General features: G+C 47.0%; 1 protein-coding gene across 1 annotated transcript; it reads left to right on the top strand.

Annotated features, from left to right (window-relative positions):
• The first annotated feature begins 5,699 nt into the window (after window positions 1–5,699).
• LOC142082134 (estradiol 17-beta-dehydrogenase 11-like) lies at window positions 5,700–13,759 on the top strand. The gene is made up of 7 exons (XM_075149929.1): window positions 5,700–6,249; window positions 8,320–8,427; window positions 9,073–9,204; window positions 10,049–10,155; window positions 11,487–11,624; window positions 11,899–12,015; window positions 13,125–13,759. The coding sequence occupies exons 1-7, from the start codon at window positions 6,040–6,042 to the stop codon at window positions 13,210–13,212; spliced, it is 900 nt and encodes a 299-aa protein (XP_075006030.1). The 5' UTR covers window positions 5,700–6,039; the 3' UTR covers window positions 13,213–13,759.
• Window positions 13,760–23,252: the final 9,493 nt, after the last annotated feature.

Genomic DNA, 23,252 nt, shown 5'->3' with positions numbered 1-23,252 from the left:
GCCAGGCTTGCAGGGACGAGGCAGGTCCCCGCTCACACCGGGAAGCCGCATCAGGATCAGAGAGGTATAGGGCCAGGCACGGCACGCCGACAGTGCAGCCCACACAAGGGCTGGGGCCAAGGCCAGGGCCTCAATGCTGGCAGTGAGGAGGTTGCAGAGAGAAGTCCCGAAGGGATCAAAAGGGACTTCAGGGCACTGGGGCGACTGGTGGGAGGATCGGGAGCACAGGTAGTGTTTTCCTCGATCCCTTTAGTGGCAGGGCGGAACACTGAAAGGAACAGGAAAACTCCTCGGATCAACACGTGGCTCAGGGGCTGGTGCCATCGGCAGAATTTTGGCTTCTTTGACCACGGGGAGGTTTACATGGCACCAGGCCTGCTGGCGACGGACGGAGTTCAGCTGTCTCGCAGGGGGAAAAGGATTCTCGCGTGTGAGTTGGCCGGGCTCATCGAGAGGGCTTTAAACTAGATTCGAAGGGGGACGGGGATAAAACCAGGCTTGCTAGAGAAGAGCCTAGGGACCGCATGCCATTGTCGGGGGAGAAATCGGCAGCCCAGCTCAAGTGCATCTACAGCAATGCACGCAGCATGGGCGGCAAACAGGAGGAGCTGGAAGCCATTGTGCAGCGGGGTAGCTATGACTTAGTCGCCATCACGGAAACGTGGTGGGATGAGTCTCACGATTGGAGTGCTGCAATGGACGGCTATAAGCTCTTCAGAAGGGACAGGCGAGGAAGGAGAGGCGGTGGGGTAGCCCTGTATGTTAGGGAGTGCTTCAACTGTCAGGAGCTCGATGGTAGTGATGACGAGGTCGAGTGCTTGTGGGTAAGGATGAGGGGGAAGGCCAACAAGGCAGATATCCTGCTGGGGGTCTGTTATAGACCACCTAGCCAGGATGAGGAGGCAGATGAAATATTCTACCAGAGGCTGGCAGAAGTCTCCCAGTCGCTACCCCTTGTTCTCGTGGGGGACTTCAACTTTCCGGACGTCTGCTGGAAATACCACACGGCAGAGAGGAAACAGTCGAGGAGGTTCCTGGAGTGTGTGGAGGATAACTTCCTGACGCAGCTGGTAAGCGAGCCCACCAGGGGAGATGCCTCGCTTGACCTGCTGTTCACGAACAGAGAAGGGCTGGTGGGAGATGTGGTGGTCGGAGGCCGGCTTGGGCTTAGCGACCATGAAATGGTAGAATTCTCGATACTTGGTGAAGTAAAGAGGGGGGCCAGCAAAACCGCTACCATGGACTTCCGGAGGGCGGACTTTGGCCTGCTCAGGACACTGGTCGAGAGGGTCCCTTGGGAGACAGTCCTGAAGGGCAAAGGGGTCCAGGAAGGCTGGACGTTCTTCAGGAAGGAAGTCTTAAAGGCGCAGGAGCGAGCTGTCCCCATGTGCCGTAAGAAGAACGGGCGGGGAAGACGACCGGCCTGGCTGAACGGGGAGCTCTGGCTGGGACTCAGGGAAAAAAGGAGAGTTTATCACTTGTGGAGGAAGGGGCAGGCAACTCAGGAAGAGTACAGGGATCGTGTTAGGTCGTGCAGAGAGGAAATTAGAAAGGCAAAAGCCCGGCTAGAACTCAACCTGGCCACTGTCGTGAGAGACAACAAAAAATGCTTTTATAAGTATGTTAATGACAAAAGGAGAGCCAAGGAGACTCTCCATCCTCTATTGGATGCAGGGGGGAACGTTGCCACCAAGGATGAGGAAAAGGCTGAGGTACTCAACACCTTCTTTGCCTCAGTCTTTAATAGTCAGAGTGGTTATCCTCAGGGTACTCAGCCCCCTGAGCTGGAAGACAAGGACGACGAGCAGGATAAACCCCCCATAATTCAAGAAGATGAAGTTAATGACCTGCTACGCCACCTGGATGCTCACAAGTCTATGGGGCCGGATGGGATCCACCCGAGGGTACTGAGGGAGCTAGCGGAAGAGCTTGCCGAGCCGCTCTCCATCATTTACCCGCAGTCCTGGTTAACTGGGGAGGTCCCGGACGACTGGAGGCTCGCCAATGTGACGCCCATCTATAAGAAGGGCCGGAAGGAGGATCCGGGGAACTACAGGTTGGTCAGCCTGACCTCGGTGCCGGGGAAGATCATGGAACAGTTGGTTTTGAGGGTGCTCACGAGCCATGTCTGGGACAACCAGGGGATCAGGCCCAGCCAGCACGGGTTCATGGAAGGCAGGTCCTGCTTGACCAACCTGATCTCCTTCTATGACTAGGTGACCCGCCTAGTGGATGAGGGAAAGGCTGTGGATGTGGTCTACTTGGACTTCAGTAAAGCCTTTGACACTGTCTCCCACAGCATTCTCCTAGAGAAGCTGGCGGCTCACGGCTTAGACAGGTACACTCTTCGCTGGGTAAAAAACTGGCTGGGCGGCCGAGCCCAGAGAGTTGTGGTCAACAGAGTTAAATCCAGTTGGCGGCCGGTCACGAGCGGTGTTCCCCAGGGCTGAGTTTTGGGGCTGGTCTTGTTCAATACCTTTATCAACGATCTGGACGAGGGGATCGAGTGCTCCCTCAGTAAGTTTGCAGATGACACCAAGTTGGGTGGGAGTGTTGATCTGCTCGAGGGTAGGAAGGCTCTGCAGAGGGACCTGGACAGGTTGGATCGATGGGCCGAGGCCAATTGTATGAGGTTCAACAAGGCCAAGTGCCGGGTCCTGCACTTCGGCCACAACAGCCCCAGGCAACGCTACAGGCTTGGGGAAGAGTGGCTGGAAAGCTGCCCAGAGGAAAAGGACCTGGGGGTGCTGGTTGACAGCTGGCTGAACATGAGCCGGCAGTGTGCCCAGGTGGCCAAGAAGGCCAATGGCATCCTGGCCTGTATTAGGAATAGTGTGGCCAGCAGGAGTAGGGAGGTGATCGTGCCCCTGTACTGGGCACTGGTGAGGCCGCACCTCGAATACTGTGTTCAGTTTTGGGCCCCTCACTACAAGAAGGACATGGAGGTGCTGGAGCGTGTCCAGAGGAGGGCAACAAAGCTGGTGAAGGGTCTGGAGCACAAGTCTTATGAGGAGCGCCTGAGGGAACTGGGACTGTTTAGTCTGGAGAAGAGGAGGCTGAGGGGAGACCTCATCGCGCTCTACAACTACTTGAAAGGAGGTTGTAGCGAGGTGGGTGTTGGTCTCTTCTCCCAAGTAACAGCGATAGGACAAGAGGAAATGGCCTCAAGTTGCGCCAAGGGAGGTTTAGATTGGACATTAGGAGAAATTTCTTTACTGAAAGAGTGGTCAGGCCTTGGAACAGGCTGCCCAGGGAAGTGGTGGAGTCACCGTCCCTGGAGGTATTTAAAAGACGTGTAGATGAGGCCCTTAGGGACATGGTTTAGTGGGCATGGTGGTGTTGGTTGACAGTTGGACTCGATGAGCTTAGAGGTCTTTTCCAACCTGTATGATTCTATGATTCTATGATTCTATGAATGTGAGGGCCAGGCCAGCGGACAGAGGGTGCAGGGGGGAAGGCTCCAGGTGAACCTTTTCACAGCTCCTCATCACAAGCTTGCGGCCTGCTCTGATGGGACTCACCTTGACCAAGAGGTTAAACCCCCAAAGGTCTTTGGCCTGTGGTACAAGAGAACAGCACCTGATGAAACACGAGTCAAAGACCTCTTCAGAGCACAGATTATCTTTCCACCCACTTGTGCAACTCCCAGCTGCGCCACGCACTTGCTGGCTCGCAGCCACCTGAGGGAGGCCTGAACACACTGCCACCTTCAGCACAGCTGGAAATGGGTGGCTTCCAGTAGAATCCACCCCGCTCACCTGAGCATTTCATGTTGTTCTGTAAACTGAGGTTCTTCAGAAAAGGGAGAGCCCTCGTCACCCAGCTCCTCCTGCTGGTAGGTGGCAACAGGTAGAAGTTTGTGCTGCCAGCAGCACAAACGGTTGCTAAATGTGCTAAATGACACAAAAATATTTTCCTTTTTGCTCATGTAACATTCATGTAACAGGACATTCAGGGTGTGTCAAAGCAAAGTTCCCAGCTTGGAAACTTCTGCTTCACAGTGGAAAATTCCTGTAGCCAAGAAAGGAAAAGAAAGAAGGGGTTTGCAAATTTCAGGGAATGAAAAAAATAAAGTTACAAGCCAATTAAAGAATACTTAGACATGGTTTCCATTTAAAACCAAAGCCAAATTGCATGTTTTGTGCTGGCCCTGCTTTTTTTTTGAGCTGCATATTGCCCTCTTGTTAAGATGACAGTCCTGTCACATATGTGAGACACTTGAAGCCAGGTGGAGCACTTCCACCTATTCTTACCTAGTGAGAAGTCAAAGAGTCTAAAAATACAGATGCTTCAAAAGCACTTCAAAAGGAGCAGCATACTGGCCAAAGTGTTTGTCCTTAACACTGGAGCCTAAAGGCTAAATCAGTATTTCACTTACGTGTAGGTATTTGTCTCTTGTATTGCTGGCAAACATTCTTTCCACCCAGCTTAGCCTCTCCTGGTACACACCTTTACGTTTCTGCTATTTCATGGCTTGAATCCTTGCTCAAAGGAAGGGTACAGTACAGTCCAATGACTCCAAAGAAAAAGCTCAAAAAGACCGCCGAGACAGACAAGTCAACATCCTGATGAATAGGCCCCCTTCTCAGACAGGGGAAGGACTGGCTTCAGTAGGACACATCAGACAAGACATCTGGCCTCTCCTGGCCCACTATTCCCACTAGCCCTGAGGATCATTCAGATTCTGATGGCAGCATTAAATTGGAAGACAAAATCCATCTAGGGAATGATAGACAGCACTCTCCTGCAGAGTCTGTTTCTCAGCACACTTGCACCTAAGGAAAGGGAGACTGTGTTCACTCCTGCTTTGCCAGATCTAGTCCAGTCTCTCAGAGCCCAGAGGAATTACCAGGCAACGCACCTTGTGCACTACTCTCTATGTGGCTATGGTTCCTCTCTGTGACTCCTATGGCTGCAAGTCTTCTGCTTGGCATAAAGAAACAGATGCAAAAGCAAGGATTTAAGCCTTCATCTCCTGAACGCCAGTGACAGAATTGAACCATCAAGCCTTCTGGGCTCCTCGGTTCTCTTCCTGCCCACAACAGACAACTGAGGCTTAGCCCAAAGTCTGGTCATTATGGGTGCCTAGCAGGACACTATGCGAGCAAGCTTCACATAGCCACCTACAGCTAAGTCCCAAAGTTGAAGAGTGGTACCTCACATCCTGGCTTAGGACTCTTTAGGGGTCGGGTTAGTGACTCTGGCCTTGTGCTCTGCCTCCCTCTGAGGTGTCTCTTGGAGTTGGCACTTCTCTGCCCCCCCGCCTCCTCTGCCTCGGCCACAGCACTGACTGGAGCCCCGTGCCAGGAAAATGACAGCCCGGCTGAGCTGTGCAATTAGGGCCTGGCCCAAACGCCGATGTGTTAATTAAGAACAGAACGAAGTTCCAAGAGAGAAGTAGGCAGTGCCTAGCTCTGAATCTCTCTGCTGGAGCTGACCCAGCCTCCCGCAGATAAAATAAGCAACGGTGCAGCCAAACCACCAGGACAAAAAAAAATCCTTTTCAACAACTCTAATCCTAACTGGAGACCGGTTTTGGTCAGAGGACAGATGTTCAGGCAACCTTCACTCTTCCCCAAGCGAATCAAAACCACCCTGAAGTAAAATTATGAACACGACCTGGGTGGATGGCGAGCGCCTCCAGCCCACCCGCTTCCCCCGTGGACACGCCCCCTCCCCAAACGCCACTCTCTGACTGGTTGCTGCCCCCCGCGAGGTGTGGCCGGGCGCGGGGACGGTCGGGCCGTTGGTGGCCGCCGCTGCTCGCGCCCCGATCGCGGCCCCGCCTCGGCGACCGCGGTCCCCGCGTTCCACGGAGCCCCGCGCGGCGAGGGGGGCCTGGGGCCCGGCCGGGGCGGGCCGGGTGGCGCGGGGAGGGCGGCGGCGAGGGGGTGGTTCCTGCCGGGGCAGAGGCTTGTGACTGACAGGACGAGCGGTGCGTGCTCCGGCGGGCCGCGGGCTGCTGGTAAATCAACAACCCACATCCCCGTCAAAGAGATTGAAGTTCAGTCAGGCAATCAAAGGACTTTCAGAAAAACAATGAATCCGTTTCTGGATCTTCTCCTGTTTTTGGCTACGCTCATCTACTCCTACTTGGAGGCTTTTGTGAAGCTTTTTGTCCCTGTGAAGAGAAAGTCTGTCAGCGGAGAGCTTGTTCTCATCACGGGTGCTGGCCACGGCGTAGGGAGAGCGACTGCCTTGGAGTTCGCCAAGCGTCAAAGCAGACTGGTTCTGTGGGACATCAATAAGGTAATGGTACAATTCACGTCTTGACTCGCTAATCTCCAAGGCCACTGGGTTTTTAATAGCGTAAGAAGGGCTGCATACAAATTGCATTCATGTCACCTCCTTCCACGGCTGCTCCCATCGGCTCACGATCAGCTCACTGAGTGGGACGCTGAGCGCCAGTAGAGGGTTTGGTCCCACTTGCACCCTGGGTGTCTGGGTCCCACAGTCACTCAGTGGTAATCAGCGAGGTTGCATGCACAGCACGTCAAAGAGTGCAGTGGTCAGCAAGCCGCTGTTGGAACCACTGCCTAGGCTGGCAGAAAAAGGCACGCTCAGACCAGAAGCCTGTTCCTACAGAGAAGCAGGTTTACCTTCTGCTCGCTGTCTCTCTAGCCTCAGATCTTCCGCGTACGTTGCTGGAGACGTTGCCTCTTTACTCATCTGGACGGGCATCACTGCGTTGAGCTGACTGTGAGCCCTGCTGCCCTCTGGCGCAGTGACACGTGTCGAGGGTGCCTTGCTAAATGTTTACACTAGCCCCAACTCTTTATTTCAGCTAAATTGACTAGAATGCAAAAAGACCTTGGCAAGTGGAGGGTGGACAGATACAAACATGCAGAATGTCCTTCAGCAGGGATCAAGGCAAAGTGCTGTGCGTAGGAGCGACGGGCTGTACAGAGGGGGTGAGTGGCTGGGCAGCAGTGCGTGGGACAGGTTTCTGACACAGTGGATCAGAAACTGCGGAGGAGTTCATCACGTCATCCTGAAGTTGCAAAAAAACCCAGCCCACCACAAACGAACAAAAAAAAAACCAACCCAAGACAAGCCTAGCTTAAGGGGATGTATAAATAGGAAGGATATTGTCGAATATTTTCAGTGTCTCTTCATGCTACTCATTACGGCTAAGGCCAGACTCCTGGCCTGGAGTGGCAGGAGGCGTGGCACCGGTCTCCCGATGTGTAAAGGGCTGCTGCCAAGTAGAGTGTTGTCCATGTTCACTGGAATGGAGAAAGAAGGAAAAAAATACTCTTAATAGCAAGTGAGTGAGCTTTGCTGCTGGGAAATGTATTGTAAGTATGGAGAGAAGCAGGCAGTGAAATATATTGCCAAAGGAGGCAGTGGATCCCGAAGGTTTTAAGAACAATTTAGATGGTGATAGAAGGTCAGAAACAGCATGACCCTGTTGATCCTGCTTTGAGGCAGAAAGATGGGCTTACTATTTCTTTCACTCTAATATAAAAGATGGACATCGCCAGATGCTCTTCACACCCCTGGTCACATCCAACAAAACCTCCAAAATGTTTAGACAAATGATGAAATGCCTAGACCACACTAATGGAGAAAAATGTGGCTGAATGAAAATAGCATCTTTGGATTTTGACAGTCTTCTGCCATAGGAACAGATGTTCAGAACCAAGACATGAACTGAGACAACAGTTCATACTTGCTTGTTACTGCGAAAAAAAAAGCTGACTTTGTGTCCAGGGAGCAGTGCTTGGGCTCTGGCATTCATCTGGGAATCACAGTTTCAGTTCTTCACTGAGACAGGCAACGTCCACAAATGCATCTTAACGGAACATCTCTTCCATATGTGTCAAAGGCTGTTCTCGCCTTTGAAACGTCTCTCTGCATCGTGCACTCCAGAGCCCACCTCTCTTCTCATATCCAGTCTGTGAATACAGAAATGCATAGAGTCACTTTTCATATCTCGGGGGTGTCAGCTGGGCCTGTGTTTTAAGAGCTCTGCTTACAGTCATGGTGTCTGCCTGCTGTGCTGTGAAAGTCACCGAGTGGCCCTTTCTGCAGCCTAGCTACGTGTGCTTTACCGAGGCAAACTCTCTCTTGTTGCCACATGCCCTTTCTGGCAGTCACTTCTATGCAGGTCCGAAATTTAAGGTCGGAATACTAGTCCTCCCACGGACTCCGGCTACGGCTCTTGCCCTGGGAGCCACAAACCGTTCAGGGACTTGGCAAGGGTTATGCGATCAGGACAAATCTTCAGCCTCTAACTGGTCTGCCGCGGTGCCCGCGCAGCAACATGCGGGCAGGGCACAGTTGCGCATGCATGTCTTTCTCTTCTGCCTCTTACAGCACGGCGTTGAGGACACGGCAGCAGAATGCGAAAGGCTGGGAGCCAGTGTTCAAGCCTACGTGGTGGACTGCAGCAAAAGGGAGGAAATCTACAGTGCTGCAGAGAAGGTAGGGGAGCAGGGGCACGTCCAAAGGCTTACCCAAACGTGCTCGATTTTCAGAAAAGTCAGGAAAACAAGAGAAGAGGTATTGTACGCAAATCATGCAAGGCCTTGGAATCTCCCCACTTCTTGCTGCTTTCTGTACAGAGAGCGAAGTAGCACTTCCGAGATCACAGCCAGTCTCATCCTCTTTTGTGAGGCTCCGGCGTATCACGCCTCGTTGCCAAGTTTGCTCTTTAGACTTCCAGCCCCTGAAGGAACTTCTTCCTTTTAGCTTCCTGAACAGCACACAGACAACACTGGGGACATTTGAAACATTTTGTTGTAAAGGATGTGGTCCAGCTGGCTCAAAACAATCAAAACGCTGTACGTCCATAGTCCCAACTGTGACTACACAGAGCATACTGTGTCTGTGGGCAGTGTGTGGAAGACTATAAATACTGGCAGTAATTAAGGGAGAAGCATCAGATCTAAACCAGATTTCATGGTACTACTGCACAGTTCCTACCACATCTGGAAACGTGGTGCGATCTTCCTCTCCCTAAAAGAAACAACGATAAGAATTAAAGTAGTTGTCGCTCATCTTCCACAGCCTTGCATTTTCTTGATAACGAATGACACCAACCTTTCTGGTTTTTTTTCTGTCCAAAAGGTGAAAAAGGACATTGGGGACGTCTCCATCCTGGTGAATAACGCTGGTGTGATTACAGCTGCTGACCTGCTCTCGACTCAGGACCACCAGATTGAAAGAATGTTTGAAGTCAACATTCTTGCTCACATCTGGGTAAGGGTCACTACCATCTTCATACCTACCCTTTTTTGGGAGCGTTGTCGAGGAGGCATATTTAGACTAACAGTTATTTTCAGCTACCAGTGAATTACAAAAGCGTCTTTCGGACGAGTATAGCACAGGGGCACCCAGCTAGCACAACAGCTAGACTGACTGTTGAGAAAGTTGATTAGCGTCTCGCTGTGTCGCCACCTTCCCTCCTGGCTCCTTGAGCTACTTCGGAGGCCACCTCCCATCAGTGCTGCCTCTCCTCGTGACTGGTACCTCTCTCATCTCTCTGCGGACTTTCTCACAGCTTTCTCCCAGCAGTCTGAGTCGAGGTGACACAGCTGGGCCCTATCAGAGCTGGGCCTTGGGTCCTTGGCACACCCACAGCTGACCCCTGGGGTAGGGCAGCTCCAGCAGGGGTTAGAGAGTGGGAGGGTTTCAGCTGGTAAGGGCTTGTTGTTTGCAGCAGAAGAAAAGAGATGCCACAGATTGATGCGTGTTTTATTGTACGTGCTGGCGTGAGACCCTGGCAGCGTTGCCGCTGACACCTGAAACCTAAAAAGCAGCATGGAAAGATGTGAGAATCAGCTCCTGTTTATAGCCGACTTCCTGAAACATACCTGTTTGGAAAATAGGTTGCCAATTGTACCAGCTGAACGGAGAACGGCTATCTCTGTGGCTCTCAGAACCTGAGGTGCTGTGCAGCACATCGTAGCATTAGCAATAGCATTAGTCGCTTAATTAATGATAGCCAGGGTCAGTGTTGAATATGCCTAAGAAAACATTGTTCTTTTCCTCCTCTGCCGCCCCCACCCCCCATTTTTGCCCCTTGGTTTAAATGACTTTCAAGACCACAAGAGCTTTTCTGCCAGCCATGATGAACAACAACCACGGTCACATTGTCACGGTGGCTTCGGCAGCAGGTCATTTTGTGACTTCTTTCATGGTGGCTTATTGGTAAGTGATTTTAAAATCAGCTCTCTTCATGTTTTTATTTTTAACTGCGTCTTCTCCATCAGCAAGCACAGAATAACCAAAATAATCCTCCCACTGAATATGGTACGTCCAAAGGACCGTACTGAGGAGGAAAAAAACACAACAGCCAGCGCTTCAGGATGCCTGGAGGCTCCCGCCAATTTGCCTATTAGCTCTGACTGAATCAGGAGCAATGCTTGTATGAAGGAATAGTCACGTGACACATCAACTAATGAAAGCTTCTCCTTTTATCTCTCCCTCACTGATCCAGACTTTTGCTTAGCAAAAAAGGTACCCTCTTCCCTTCTCCTTCCTAGAAAGTAGTGCTTCTGTGAGTTGTTGTAGTGTTGTCAAGTAAACCCCTGATGAGTAGCTTTTGATCTTTCTACCCTTGTGGTAGTGACCGTAGTGTATAGAAATACTTCTGCCATCATGAGATAAAATTGCTTCTTGACTGTAAAACCACCTTTTGGAAGGTAAAAACATGATAATACTTACTGTGTTGTGACCAACCTTACTGATGCAACTGAGAGGTCGATGCGTTGCCTGTTTCTACTAGAATCGCTTGAATCACGGTGCATGAACAGAAAAACTGTTAGATTGCATATTGTCATTCTGCGTCAGATGTAGCCGTCTATAACAGCAGCTCCAGACAGAGCAACCTTCCCTTGGGAACACTCCTTCTTAGAGAGTCACTCACTCTTGGCAATGCGAGAACTCCCCAGCCAGGGATTTTACTGCGATTACGCTGTCCAAATCAATAGCAGTCAATAAACTAATTCTCTGGTTCTATTTTCTTTAGAGTTGATTTATTCTCCTGGCCTGCACCGATTTCTGTGGCATTAATTTCCTCGATTTTGCATGCGTAATGCTCCTCTATTTCAAAACTCACACGCAAGTGTCAGAAGACATTCCTAGCGCTACGAGAAGCAGTAGAGGGTTGTTCTCCATTTCTACCCTGCCAATCCTTCCTAATTTTAGAGATTCAGGCTGCATTCCTTCTAAGAATCTTCTCACATGGGAAAAACGGGAAGTCCATCAATTAATGTACATTAGCTATCATTTTCTAAGAATTCCTGACATTCATCTGCCTGTTCCCCACTAAGGCAACTTTTCTGAAAGACACCCACTCTGCGTTCCACAATTACTCCCCCAAGCAGCAATATCTAATCCAGCACTACACTCTGGCACAGGGAAAGTTAGAATTATTCCCTGCCCTCTCTTCTCTGTGTGATCTTTTAGGCCATTTCCAGTTGTAGAAAGTTAGAAATAGTGTTTTTGCCTTCTCATTTGTGCTTTTTCCCGTCCTGCAGTTCAAGCAAGTTTGCTGCAGTTGGATTTCATAAAGCTCTGACAGAGGAACTGTCTACCCTGGGAAAGGACAGAATAAAAACTACGTGTCTTTGTCCGGTTTTTATAAACACTGGATTTGTCAAAAACCCCAGTACAAGGTAACTATCAAAACTCTGCTTTCCTGTCCTTCCTTCTTTGCAGGAAGGCACTACATATTACCCCCATCTTTAGGCCTTGTATTCCAACTGACTATATAAAACCGGAGATAAATTGGTATATAGCATTGGTTAAAGAAAATCTGCAGTATCATTTAACCCACATAATGGTTGCATTTGAATTACCTGAGTTTGTGCATATGTGAAGCATCCTACATCAGCTAGTACCACCCCTCTTTTACCACCGTAGCTCTTACATGTATGCTTTCCTGTCTAGGCTTGGAAAGATTTTGGAGATTGAGGAAGTTGTAGAGGCCCTGATGGAAGGAATACTGACCAACCAGAAAATGGTTTTTGTTCCATCAAATCAACGTGTTGCTTTACTTCTTGAAAGGTAAGTAGAAAAAAAAAAAAACGAAACAAAATACCCCCCACATGTATCAAATATAACTTGCTGACTGTACAACCCTCAAACTTGTAACATCTGATTCAAGATTAAGTTTTATTTTTGAACACATCACAAGGTAACCAAATAGTGCAGTGGTTCTTTCTAACGACAACAGCAGACATCATCTTACAGAAAGATTTCCTTGAGTGCTCTGATAGGTCATTATGATCCACTTTCTGCAGCTAACTGTTCTCAGTTGAGAACTCGACCGCTCTTCAGGCTGATAGGGAGGGAGGGGAGAAGAAGAGAACACGTTTTCTTCACAGATCGCTATTTCCCTTTTTCCTGCAAACAACAGTTTCTCTGACAGAGCAGCCTCAGAGAAGTTTGAGACAGAGCTGAGGACCTGCTTCTTATTAGTGTTTGTTTCTTCATGTCAACACCAAAGATTGAGGTCACAGAGGCTGGGAAAATTGCTTTAAAGGGGGTCTATTGCTTAGCTCTGCCATGTAAAGCAAGATTTGTCCTCTCACATGTCTTTAATACCTAGTGTAGCTGCTCTGCTGCAGAGGTGTTTTCATCAGAGCTCAGGTTTCACACCTAGGATTAACATCAGAACAACTAAATTAAGTTTTCAGTTAACTTCTACAGTATTTCATGAAACACTTGATAATTTCTTGATTGTGAAACTTGGATCTAACCCCAAATTTCTTTTTATAAGAAGGTGTAAAGATGTTTCGTTTTTTTTTCCCCCAAGAATTCCCCAAATTAACCAGATAAGGTTTTGAAAGCAAAGAGAAAGCAAATGCATGTGTCTGTGTTCAATATTAAAATTTCCTGGATCCTGCAGCAATATTGCAACCTAAATCGTGTCCAATACATACCTGTCCCGGAATTGTCATAAAAGGAGATGGGCAGGATTAGAGTTAAAAATAGTCAGAGTGATGACAGCTATGTATTTTTTGGAATAACGCCCGGTTTAAGTCTTGGTCTCAGTCCGTGTGTATGCACGCATTCTGCTCCCAGACCAGCTCTTCCCTCACCTGTGGTGCTGCTTTTTCCCATAATTCAAGTTTCTCATCCTACATTTAATTTCATGTTATTACCTCTTTCAGGTTGTTTCCAGAACGCGCCCTGGATTTTCTGAAAAAGCTGACTGATGTCAAATTTGATGCAGTCGTTGGGCAGAGAAGCACTCAGTGAAAAGCAAAAATTAATTCTCATTTCCCAGTGGCACAAATGAAAACAGAACATGTGCTGAGCGTAGTTCAGCTGGTTTGATTCAGAGCAGAACCAAGACAGATTCTTCCAGGCCACCATTTCCAAGCACACCTAAGGGTTTATCCCACACCTGCAGCAGGGACATACCTGCATAGCCTGGAGTGTTAACAAAGCAGAGATGCAGCTCTAGAAGTCTAAAGGGCTGCTTTGGCCATATGTCGCATCACCTCTATCTCCTAGTGCTGAGGCAGACAGGAATTCCTGCAAAGCCCATCTTTGGGACAGCACAGCTGGCTACTCGAGTGCAAAGGGATTGCCTGAGAATATGTTAACCTGGACTCATCCCTGAGCAAAAGTATCTTGCGAGAAGCAATTTATAGAGGAGGTGGGTGGCCTGTTTCACCTCAATTTATCCTTTTAAATTTAAAAAACGCTCTAATGCACACTGAATTTCATGTGCTTTTGTAGCAAGTATCTGAAATAATACAGCCTTGTTTGTAATGTAATACCCAATTACATCGATTATCAATGATGCATTAGCACCATCAACGTGCCTTATTCTGAATAAAGACCGTTCTTTAACACAAAGGTGTTCTCGGCAGTGAAAGTCATAACCAGGTCCTAGCGGTGCATTTAAGGTATGGTATCAAGTAAAATACCCTTTCCCCGTATCATTTCTCACACTGCTCCTCTGCAATTCCCAGACACTTTTAAAACACCTTCCTGTGAAAACAGTGCAGTATTTCTCTACAAATTACTGGGTGCCCTTCTGCATTTCATGCATGCTAGAGAATGTGATTTATTACGTGAGAACGCAGACCAAGTTGGACTATTTTTCTCCTTACAAGGCAAATAATCCATCCTAATGAAAATTCTGCAGCCTGGCTGCTTCAGTATTCGTAAGTCAGACTCATGTATTAAAGAAAAGAGCAAGGTTATGCTAAGCCAGGAAAGCCTTTGTTCACATGCAGCGGACTTCTGCACCTGTGTACAGTGCGAGAGAAGGCCTGAACTCCTGGAAACTCCTGAATATGTCTTCGTTTCGACTAATTAGCACATTCATCACAGCACAAAGTTACACCCATACAGACACTGGATAACACATGTGCCTCCACATGCCTCTTTTCCTTCTGTCTCTTCAAACACGTGTGCGCCAGACTGAGGGTTTATGTATTCCACTCCTCTGAAACGCTGCCTTGCTGACTGGAGAAGATGCTGCAGCAGCAACATCTCTGTGTGACCCTGGGCTTTACCTTCCCAAGACTGCTCTGCCCCTTCCAGGTGCAGGGGAGCAGCGGAGCGGGGATTCTTGGCAGCAGGAGGCACAGGTGGGGGCGAGGCAGGCATCGCACCGACAGGGCACTGCCCCGCAGCTCCCGAGCAAGGTCGGCAGAGCAGGTGCCGCAACAGTGAAAGGGTCAGCCAGAGTCTGCCAGCCACCAGGCCAGGCTTGCAGGGACGAGGCAGGTCCCCGCTCACAACGGGAAGCCGCATCAGGATCAGAGAGGTACAGGGCCAGGCACGGCACGCCGACAGTGCAGCCCACACAAGGGCTGGGGCCAAGGCCAGGGCTTCAATGCGGGGGCCAGGCCAGCGGGCAGAGGGTGCAGGGGGGAAGGCTCCAGGTGAACCTTTTCACAGCTCCTCATCACAAGCTTGCGGCCTGCTCTGATGGGACTCACCTTGACCAAGAGGTTAAACCCCCAAAGGTCTTTGGCCTGTGGTACAAGAGAAGAGCACCTGATGAAACACGAGTCAAAGACCTCTTCAGAGCACAGATTATCTTTCCACCCACTTGTGCAACTCCCAGCTGCGCCACGCACTTGCTGGCTCGCAGCCACCTGAGGGAGGCCTGAACTCACTGCCACCTTCAGCACAGCTGGAAATGGGTGGCTTCCAGTAGAATGCACCCCGCTCACCTGAGCATTTCATGTTGTTCTGTAAACTGAGGTTCTTCAGAAAAGGGAAAGCCCTCGTCACCCAGCTCCTCCTGCTTGTAGGTGGCAACAGGTAGAAGTTTGTGCTGCCAGCAGCACAAACGGTTGCTAAATGTGCTAAATGACACAAAAATATTTTCCTTTTTGCTCATGTAACATTCATGTAACAGGACATTCAGGGTGTGTCAAAGCACAAGTTCCCAGCTTGGAAACTTCTGCTTCACAGTGGAAGATTCCTGTAGCCAAGAAAGGAAAAGAAAGAAGGGGTTTGTAAATTTCAGGGAACGAAAGGAAAAAAGTTAAAAGCCAATTAAAGAGTATTAGACATGGGTTGTATTTAAAACCAAGACCCTCCAAACCCCAAAACATGAGAAGCATGCTTTGAGTCCTGAACGATAAAGGACACCAATTTGCATGCATGTTCAGTGAGTTATTTTGTAAGTCTGTTTTCCCTGCCTCAGAGGTATCCCCCAAATCTGACAGCAGTGATTTAATGTCTACTCTGAAAGAAGTTCTTTGTTTTGTGCTGCTTCTGCTTTTATTTGAGCTACATATTCCACTCCTGCTAAGAGGACAGGCCTGTCACAACTGAGAACCACTTGCTCTTCTCCATGCTGCCTGAGACTGCAAGTCTTCTGCTTGGCATAAAGAAACAGATGCAAAAGCAAGGATTTAAGCCTTCATCTCCTGAACACCAGTGACAGAATTGAACCATCAAGCCTTCTGGGCTCCTCGGTTCTCTTCCTGCCCACAACAGACAACTGAGGCTTAGCCCAAAGTCTGGTCATTATGGGTGCCTAGCAGGACACTATGCGAGCAAGCTTCACATAGCCACCTACAGCTAAGTCCCAAAGTTGAAGAGTGGTACCTCACATCCTGGCTTAGGACTCTTTAGGGGTCGGGTTAGTGACTCTGGCCTTGTGCTCTGCCTCCCTCTGAGGTGTCTCTTGGAGTTGGCACTTCTCTGCCCCCTCGCCTCCTCTGCCTCGGCCACAGCACTGACTGGAGCCCCGTGCCAGGAAAATGACAGCACAGCTGAGCTGTGCAATTAGGGCCTGGCCCAAACGCCGATGTGTTAATTAAGAACAGAACGAAGTTCCAAGAGAGAAGTAGGCAGTGCCTAGCTCTGAATCTCTCTGCTGGAGCTGACCCAGTCTCCCGCAGACAAGATGAGTAACAGTGCAACTAAAGCACCGAGACATTGGCTAGAGGTCTGTGGAGCTCCTTCCCCAGCTCTTGCAGCTGTTCCACATTCAGAAAGCACAGGAGTGTGACACATGCCTCTGTTCCCCAGCGCGGGAGGCATGAAAGAGAACTATTGGTATCACAAACCCTATAATCGTGTTTGTAAGCTACATGGCCAGCCACCACGCTCATGCACTGTTTTGCAATCATCCATACTGTCAAAGTGTTAGCATGCTTCCTGGCATAGTTTTGGCCCATAACCGTGTCTGGCAGCACGTACTCTGGCATAGTGTGGGGGCAGTGCACCCCCGGGTACAGAGCTGCTGGGCAGGCAGCGTGGGTGAGACCACCTGCTTTGCAAGAAGAGTGGAAGTTTATGGGCACAGAAGCCTTCCAAGGACACCATCCAAATCAACACTGAATAAAACAAAGGGGCAGCTGTGATAGTTTCCCTTTTTCCACTATATATGCAGACCTGACTGGTCTGAAATTTGAGAGGCTCATTATTAGAGGAAAGAACAACATTTAACAACAGTATTTAACGACAATATTTAACATTCATAATTACTGCCTTCATCATGATAGGTAAAATTTTCGAGAGTCTCTAAGTGGCTTCAGCTCATCTCGGTCACATCGAGTCTTACTGAATTTCTAATAGCATGATTAAAGCTCCCCACAGCACTGCAGCCTGATCTCTTTAGCAAAGTCTGAAAGTACTTCTTTGGAGACTGGCTCTGCTGCATTTTTCCAAAGTCCCTGAATCCTACTCAGAATGTTCTGAGAATCATCCCAAATTGTGTTTCTTGTCACAAACCTAGGCCACTTACAAGTGAAAATCATGGCTGTACATCTTATTGCTACTGTCTGCTAGCACTGAGGTCCCAACCTCATGATTGGGGCAATACTCATAGTATTTTAATGCTTGCAGGTAATGCCAGTATGCATTAAAAAAAATATGCAATTTTAGGCAGCATTTCAGAACATGTATTTCTAAATGCACAGAACTTCCTGAACCCAGCAGTTTAATGAAAAGGGTTTTTGTTTTGTGTTTTGTTCCTGCCTCCCCCCGCCGCTCCACTGAAATTAAGCATCTGAGATCACTGGCTGTTCAGTGTGGCAAAACTGTCTGCAAAATTCCATTCTGAAACAAAACCTTTCGGATTCTTTCATTCTGCATCTAGTATCTAGCCATGCATTTTGCTCTTTTCCAAGCAGGTCTCTTGCTTTCTGTACTTATGCTACAGTTTGAGTTCACCACTAAGAGGATTGCAGTTTTACTGAAAAACCTCTGCTAGAGTATGAATAAGCTTTCATTTATCCAACAAGCCAGGTGTTACTAGGAGTAACCATGCTCTCATGCAAACTATTTCCCCTCTGTGTTCTCAGCCTTTTAATGTTCACAGCTGGGAGCTGATCATTTTCCAAAACATCACAATCAAAATGTTTTTCAAGAAACACTCTAGTTAAACAGATGCTGCAACAGGAAGATATGCTCATTGCTCAAAAATAATCCAGTAACAATAGTGACTGTGTTTTTATATAAAGGTATTCCAGACACTCATGTTCACTAGTACCTACCAGCTTGCTAATCATGAGGTAATCCCTAACAGGAAAAAAACCTAAACACTGATCAGGAGCTTGCACTAATCTTTTGATGACCACATAGCTTTGATGATGAAATGCTGCTGCTTTCTTTTGAAGAGTTGTCCTGGAATATAGTACACAAGAAGTTCTTCGAGCCTTATAGCACTGACACCTGCACTCGAAGAGAGGTGAAAAATTAAAGATCATGTAATAACTGTTTTTAATATTATGCAGAGGCAGTGGTCTGCAGTTACTCTCATCTAGTGATTTCTGTGTAGTTACACTGAAATTATACTCGCAAAGGACAAGAGTCAAGTCTCTCTGGTATGAAAAACAATGAGGGGAAAAAACCAGTATTTATCCGGAGCTCAGTTCTCAAAGCCCTTAAAGCATACACGTGCAGTATGTTCCGGTTCTGGAACAAGACCAGTTCTGGCTGCACAGCCTAATCATCAGTGCTATCTTCCCAGCTAAACACTTTGTTCATGTGGCACATTTCCACTTCCATCCTCCTCTCTCTCTTTGACCTAAAATAGTATCAAGAGCCCTTTTAAACTCAAGCACAATTCCAAGGGGATTTTAATGAGCTTGTTTGGGAGGAGGCTACACCATGACTTACAGCAAGCAAAGTACTATAGGACAAAAAAAGATAAAAGATTTTAGATGAATTGGTTATTTCCTTAGAAGTACCTTTTTAGGTCACTCAGAGCTACATGTCAGTTCTTGTGAATTTAATGAATACTTTCAGCCAAAAAAAAAAAAGTGTAAAACATTTTGATGAAGATAAATTGAGCTAAGTTTAATTTTACAGGGGAAAAACAAATGCAAGATTTTTTTTCCTAATTATGTCACCAAGACAAAAATTGTGATTTCCATGGCTCTGATATAGAAAAGAAAACCTTTACTCTGGGATATGATGATGCAGCTCCTGCTTCACAAAGGCTGTGCATTTTATACATACAGGCTAGTTGGTATATGACAGACCTCTGTTTTGCCAAGGAAACTCTACTTGGGCCAGACAGCTAACATTAGCCACAGGACATACCAGGATCCTACTGTGCCAGTTTAAAATGACACATTTGATAACTTTTTCTCATTTTAGGAAGTTTAAAAGAGTACAAGTGCAGTAAGAATATTCTGCTGAGCACGAGCTAAACTTTATTCCTCACAAGGACAAAGAATGTAAGAGCAAAAATCTGACATCGGCACACTAATTGACAGAGGCACAGTTACAGCTAACACAGCTACGTTGCTCCTGAGATTCAAGTGAGTATCTCTGCACAGGACTATGGAGATACTTTGTAAAGGATACTGCTTTTATATCTGTTAATTGTAATGAATGCAACATCAGGAATGAGTGGCTGAGAATCGTTCAAAAAGGCAACATTTTATGAACGTAGTTTATACTCACTATTTATATGTTCATTTTCTAGGTAAAGAATTCCTGACCGTCAAGGATTATTTTGTTCCTAATCCATACGGTTAATCAGCAACCAATTTAGGGGCAGGAGTGGCTATAGCTCACTTCATGCTCTCTCTCTTCAGGAGCAAGGAACAGATAAAAAGGAAGGAACGGCAGCATGTGCCAAACAGAGGTGTATTCTCCTTTAGCAGGATGACGTAAGTCCATGCATACCCCAGGCCTATATATAAGAAAGGAGCAGCATAGATTTTTCAGATAATTATTCTTCAAGCCATGGATTGTTTCAATCTTGCCCTGTCATACACTACACTGTCTTTACACCTGCAGCCTCAGAAGTCATGAAACTTAGGATGTTCCGTACACAGTTACATTAAGCACATATCCTCCTCTCAAGTTCTTAAACACATAACATGGCTCGCAGACAACCAAATCCTAAAGCATGATCCTCAAAACTCTAAAGGCAGTTTTAGATAACATCTGTGCTATGCAATGCTGAGCTACCTCAGCGCTAGCTCAAAGGCATTGAGAAAGAGATATTTTGCATATATAGATAGCCCCATGCTTATCTGCTACCTTGGAGCCTGGCAGTGGTACAGCTGTGTGAGTGCAGCTCTGTACTAACATCTTTGGGAAAGGGATTGTTCTTCATTCAGCAGCTAACTCGAGGATCTCTGGATGATGCCAAGTGACACAGTGCAAACCTATACTCAGTGCATAACACCTTCTTGGCAAGATACAACTACCTGGCATTCAGTCTCTGTCTGAAGCCTCCTCAAGGTAGGTGTTTATGCTCCTGCGGGATCTCCCCCTGTAGGCATACCTGACACATTGATTTAGCTGAGCTTAGCGCACAAAGCCACAGTCATTCAACACCCAAAGATCCTTTTCACCCAGGCTTATGTTCTGTCTCTGAGCTGTCAGGTTATGATTTCTTGATTTCTCTTTTGGACCAAGTGAACGTCATTTTTCCCCCTGAAGTGTAACACTGAAAAAAAAAATCAGTTATTTAAGCTTTCACAGTTGGCTCTTTAATCATACATCTGCTTTTCTCTCTCTTTTTTTTTTTTTTTGTTTGAGAATTGTTACTGTCAGAGAATAGCAATAGTTTTAAATTAGTTTTTCAGAGGGCACTCCTGTTCTCAAAGCATCCCTGCTTGATAAAAAGTCTCTATCCCTTGCCTGACTGGGCACAGCTGGAAACTATTTCTTAGTTTGTTAACATCAATCCTGGATACAAGATGTATTAAAAATACACAGCAGAAAGATACATGACAATAAATGCCAGTGTTAAGAATGTAAGTTTTAATTTGTTGTATTTCTCAGTTTAATAAGTCAGCCTTTACAGCAAGGAGATAAAGTATCGAAGTCTTACAGATCCCTTAAAGCCAACTAATCAACAAAGTAGATTAGCAGCCATCCAGCAGCCATCCTTTATTCTTTTGTTGTAGATTATTTTAAATTATCAGTAATCCTGCTATGAAACTTCCAGTTCCATAGGCTCTACATTGCCTAACTTCAGATACAGTCCAAAGCCTGGAGTCTGAAGTCCCTTTCACTACTAATATGCATCATGTAGCATAGCATACACAGGCTAGTCTTTTGTGTTCTTAAATTCTTGTTGCAGAGCTAAGGAGATGGCTGAATAAACTTCTTAGGATACTAATCAGATTTCCATTTCCTAAAATGTAATTCCTGACCAGTGCAATTTTAGAAATATTAACTGCATTTTCTAGAAGATGTTTTCTGATTCTACAATTGCTAACCCAACGAGCCAATATAGTTTTAAACTCAAGTCTTTAAGAAAACCCAATCACATAAGTTATTTTATATTTACTAACAGAACAGAGGAAAAGCATTTACCAGAACAGTCACAATGGATCGCCAGGAATTCAGCCTCAGTGTCTCTCCACATTCAGGAAAAGGTAACCTTTTTCTGTCATCAGAGATTATACATCACACATATAAATCACTACTTGCAAGGATTTAGTAGATACATCTATCTGAGGGCAGGAGGGGAACACTGTGCCAAAGCCCCCAACAGTAGCAAAACTAAACAACGGTGTCTTTGTGGGTTGAAGGTCTGATCAAACTATTACTGAAGTCAATGGGAGCCTTTTTGGTGGTCTCCAGGGGCATTGGATGAGAGCCACAATACATTACAAGCAGTATCGCTAACTCTGAAAACCAGAAATAAGAGCACAAAGGCATTAGTTTCTCATTTAGAATAGCAGTCTGCCCACTGATTCCTCCTACCTTTTTACAGAGCAGGGTGACAAACTTGGTCCAATCCCCAGTGCTCATCTCAGGAAGCTGGGAGGTAAGATTTCCTAAAACTTCTTAAGTGTCCAGCTTTCATCTTGGAAAGAACCAATCTGGGAAACCAAAGCAGCTGCCAGGCTGGACACTGTGGACATACAATGTAGAAACTATAAGGCCAATAACGAATAAAAGCGTGCACTACAATAGAAGGCAAGGAGAAAACTGCAAAACACAGAGTTCTGACAAACTTGTTCCCATCAGACCATCGGCTGTGTGCCTGTGGTTCCCGAGGCCTCCTGGGAAAGCCCCATTCTCAACCCTCTGACCAAGGGGTCTGTCTGTATGGGTCACTTGGCCCATCGCAGCCTTCTGGAAACTGCTCATGGCCAGGAGCGTCTCTGCCACATACATATAGGTTAGTTTCAAACACATGGATGGATTTGGGGAGGATTGCTTGTTTTTCGTATTCAGAAAAATAGCCACTAAGGCATTGCTGAATTGGGATTTTCTGAGATGTATTTATGCAAAACCTAAAATGTTTGGGGTTGATCACTAGCGCAGCTGTTTACTACTGAATTTTCACCACCTCTGACCTCTACAAAATATGTGGCAGGGGCGTGGGGAATAACAAGCCAAACCCATTGAATAGTTATATTTTAGATAATAACAATTATCCCCATTTTCCCATGGATAGTGTTCTGATTCTTTCTCAAACAGGCCAGCTCAAATAGCAATGTTATTTAGTTGGAATTTTTGCCTTTAAGAACTCCAAAATAAATGTGCATCTCCTTCTAAACATAGCGTATGTGTGTTCTGTGTGGAACTGTAAACCTCCAGCCACTCATTCTCAAATAAGAGTGGATTTATAAAACACCTTCCTGCTTTTCAGCAGAATTGTGTTGTATTCAGGAAAAAAGGAAATCCTGCACATCTATAGAGGTGAATTTGGCATGCAGCATGAGAGTCCAGCTTTCAACTCTGCAGTACATAACTGGAAAAACTATTGAGCTATTTAGCTGTGGGGCTGGAGGCGGAGGGCATTTTCAGTTGGCTAGCTGTGCTTGCTTTTGTGCAAGGCAGTTATTTAAGAAGACACTGTACTTCCCAGGGCATGTATTTCTTTAATAAGGTCTTTCTTCGATTCTAACAGCCTGTAAAACATTCCTAGCCAACTCTTTTCAAGTCCTCAAGTCAAGCTTTAAGCAAAACTTACCCTTATTGCTCCACAGGCAGAGAGAGGCACTACAAAGAGACGGAAACAAACCTGGGGGAAAGTGTGTAATGGGGAAATGTATTCCTGCACTGAAGGGGGAGACATCTATACATATACTGTACGGGCCAGACCTCGTGGACAGGAAGGAGCTGGTACAGCCTTTTCCTCTCTCTCCTACATCCCTCTTTCTCTGAACTCATGGAGAGCAGTTCCTTCAAAATCTGAAGCGGCGTCACTCTGATCTGTATTACCTAGGAGATTGCACTAGTTCAGATTTTGGGGGGACAAGGCGATGGTATTTCTCAGGAATTGTTCTGCCTGCCTCTGCTCCCATTGAAGGGCGGCTTTTTTATGTGCCAAGAGGAAAGGAGATAAGCTTTGGTACGTGGCATTGAACCAGAAAAGGGAAACATGGTTATGA

This window comes from Calonectris borealis, chromosome 4, assembly GCF_964195595.1.
Source record: "Calonectris borealis chromosome 4, bCalBor7.hap1.2, whole genome shotgun sequence".
In the NCBI taxonomy this organism is placed as follows: domain Eukaryota; kingdom Metazoa; phylum Chordata; class Aves; order Procellariiformes; family Procellariidae; genus Calonectris; species Calonectris borealis.
Note: the sequence above shows the minus strand (reverse complement) of the source record. Positions and strands in the feature narration are given on the sequence as shown.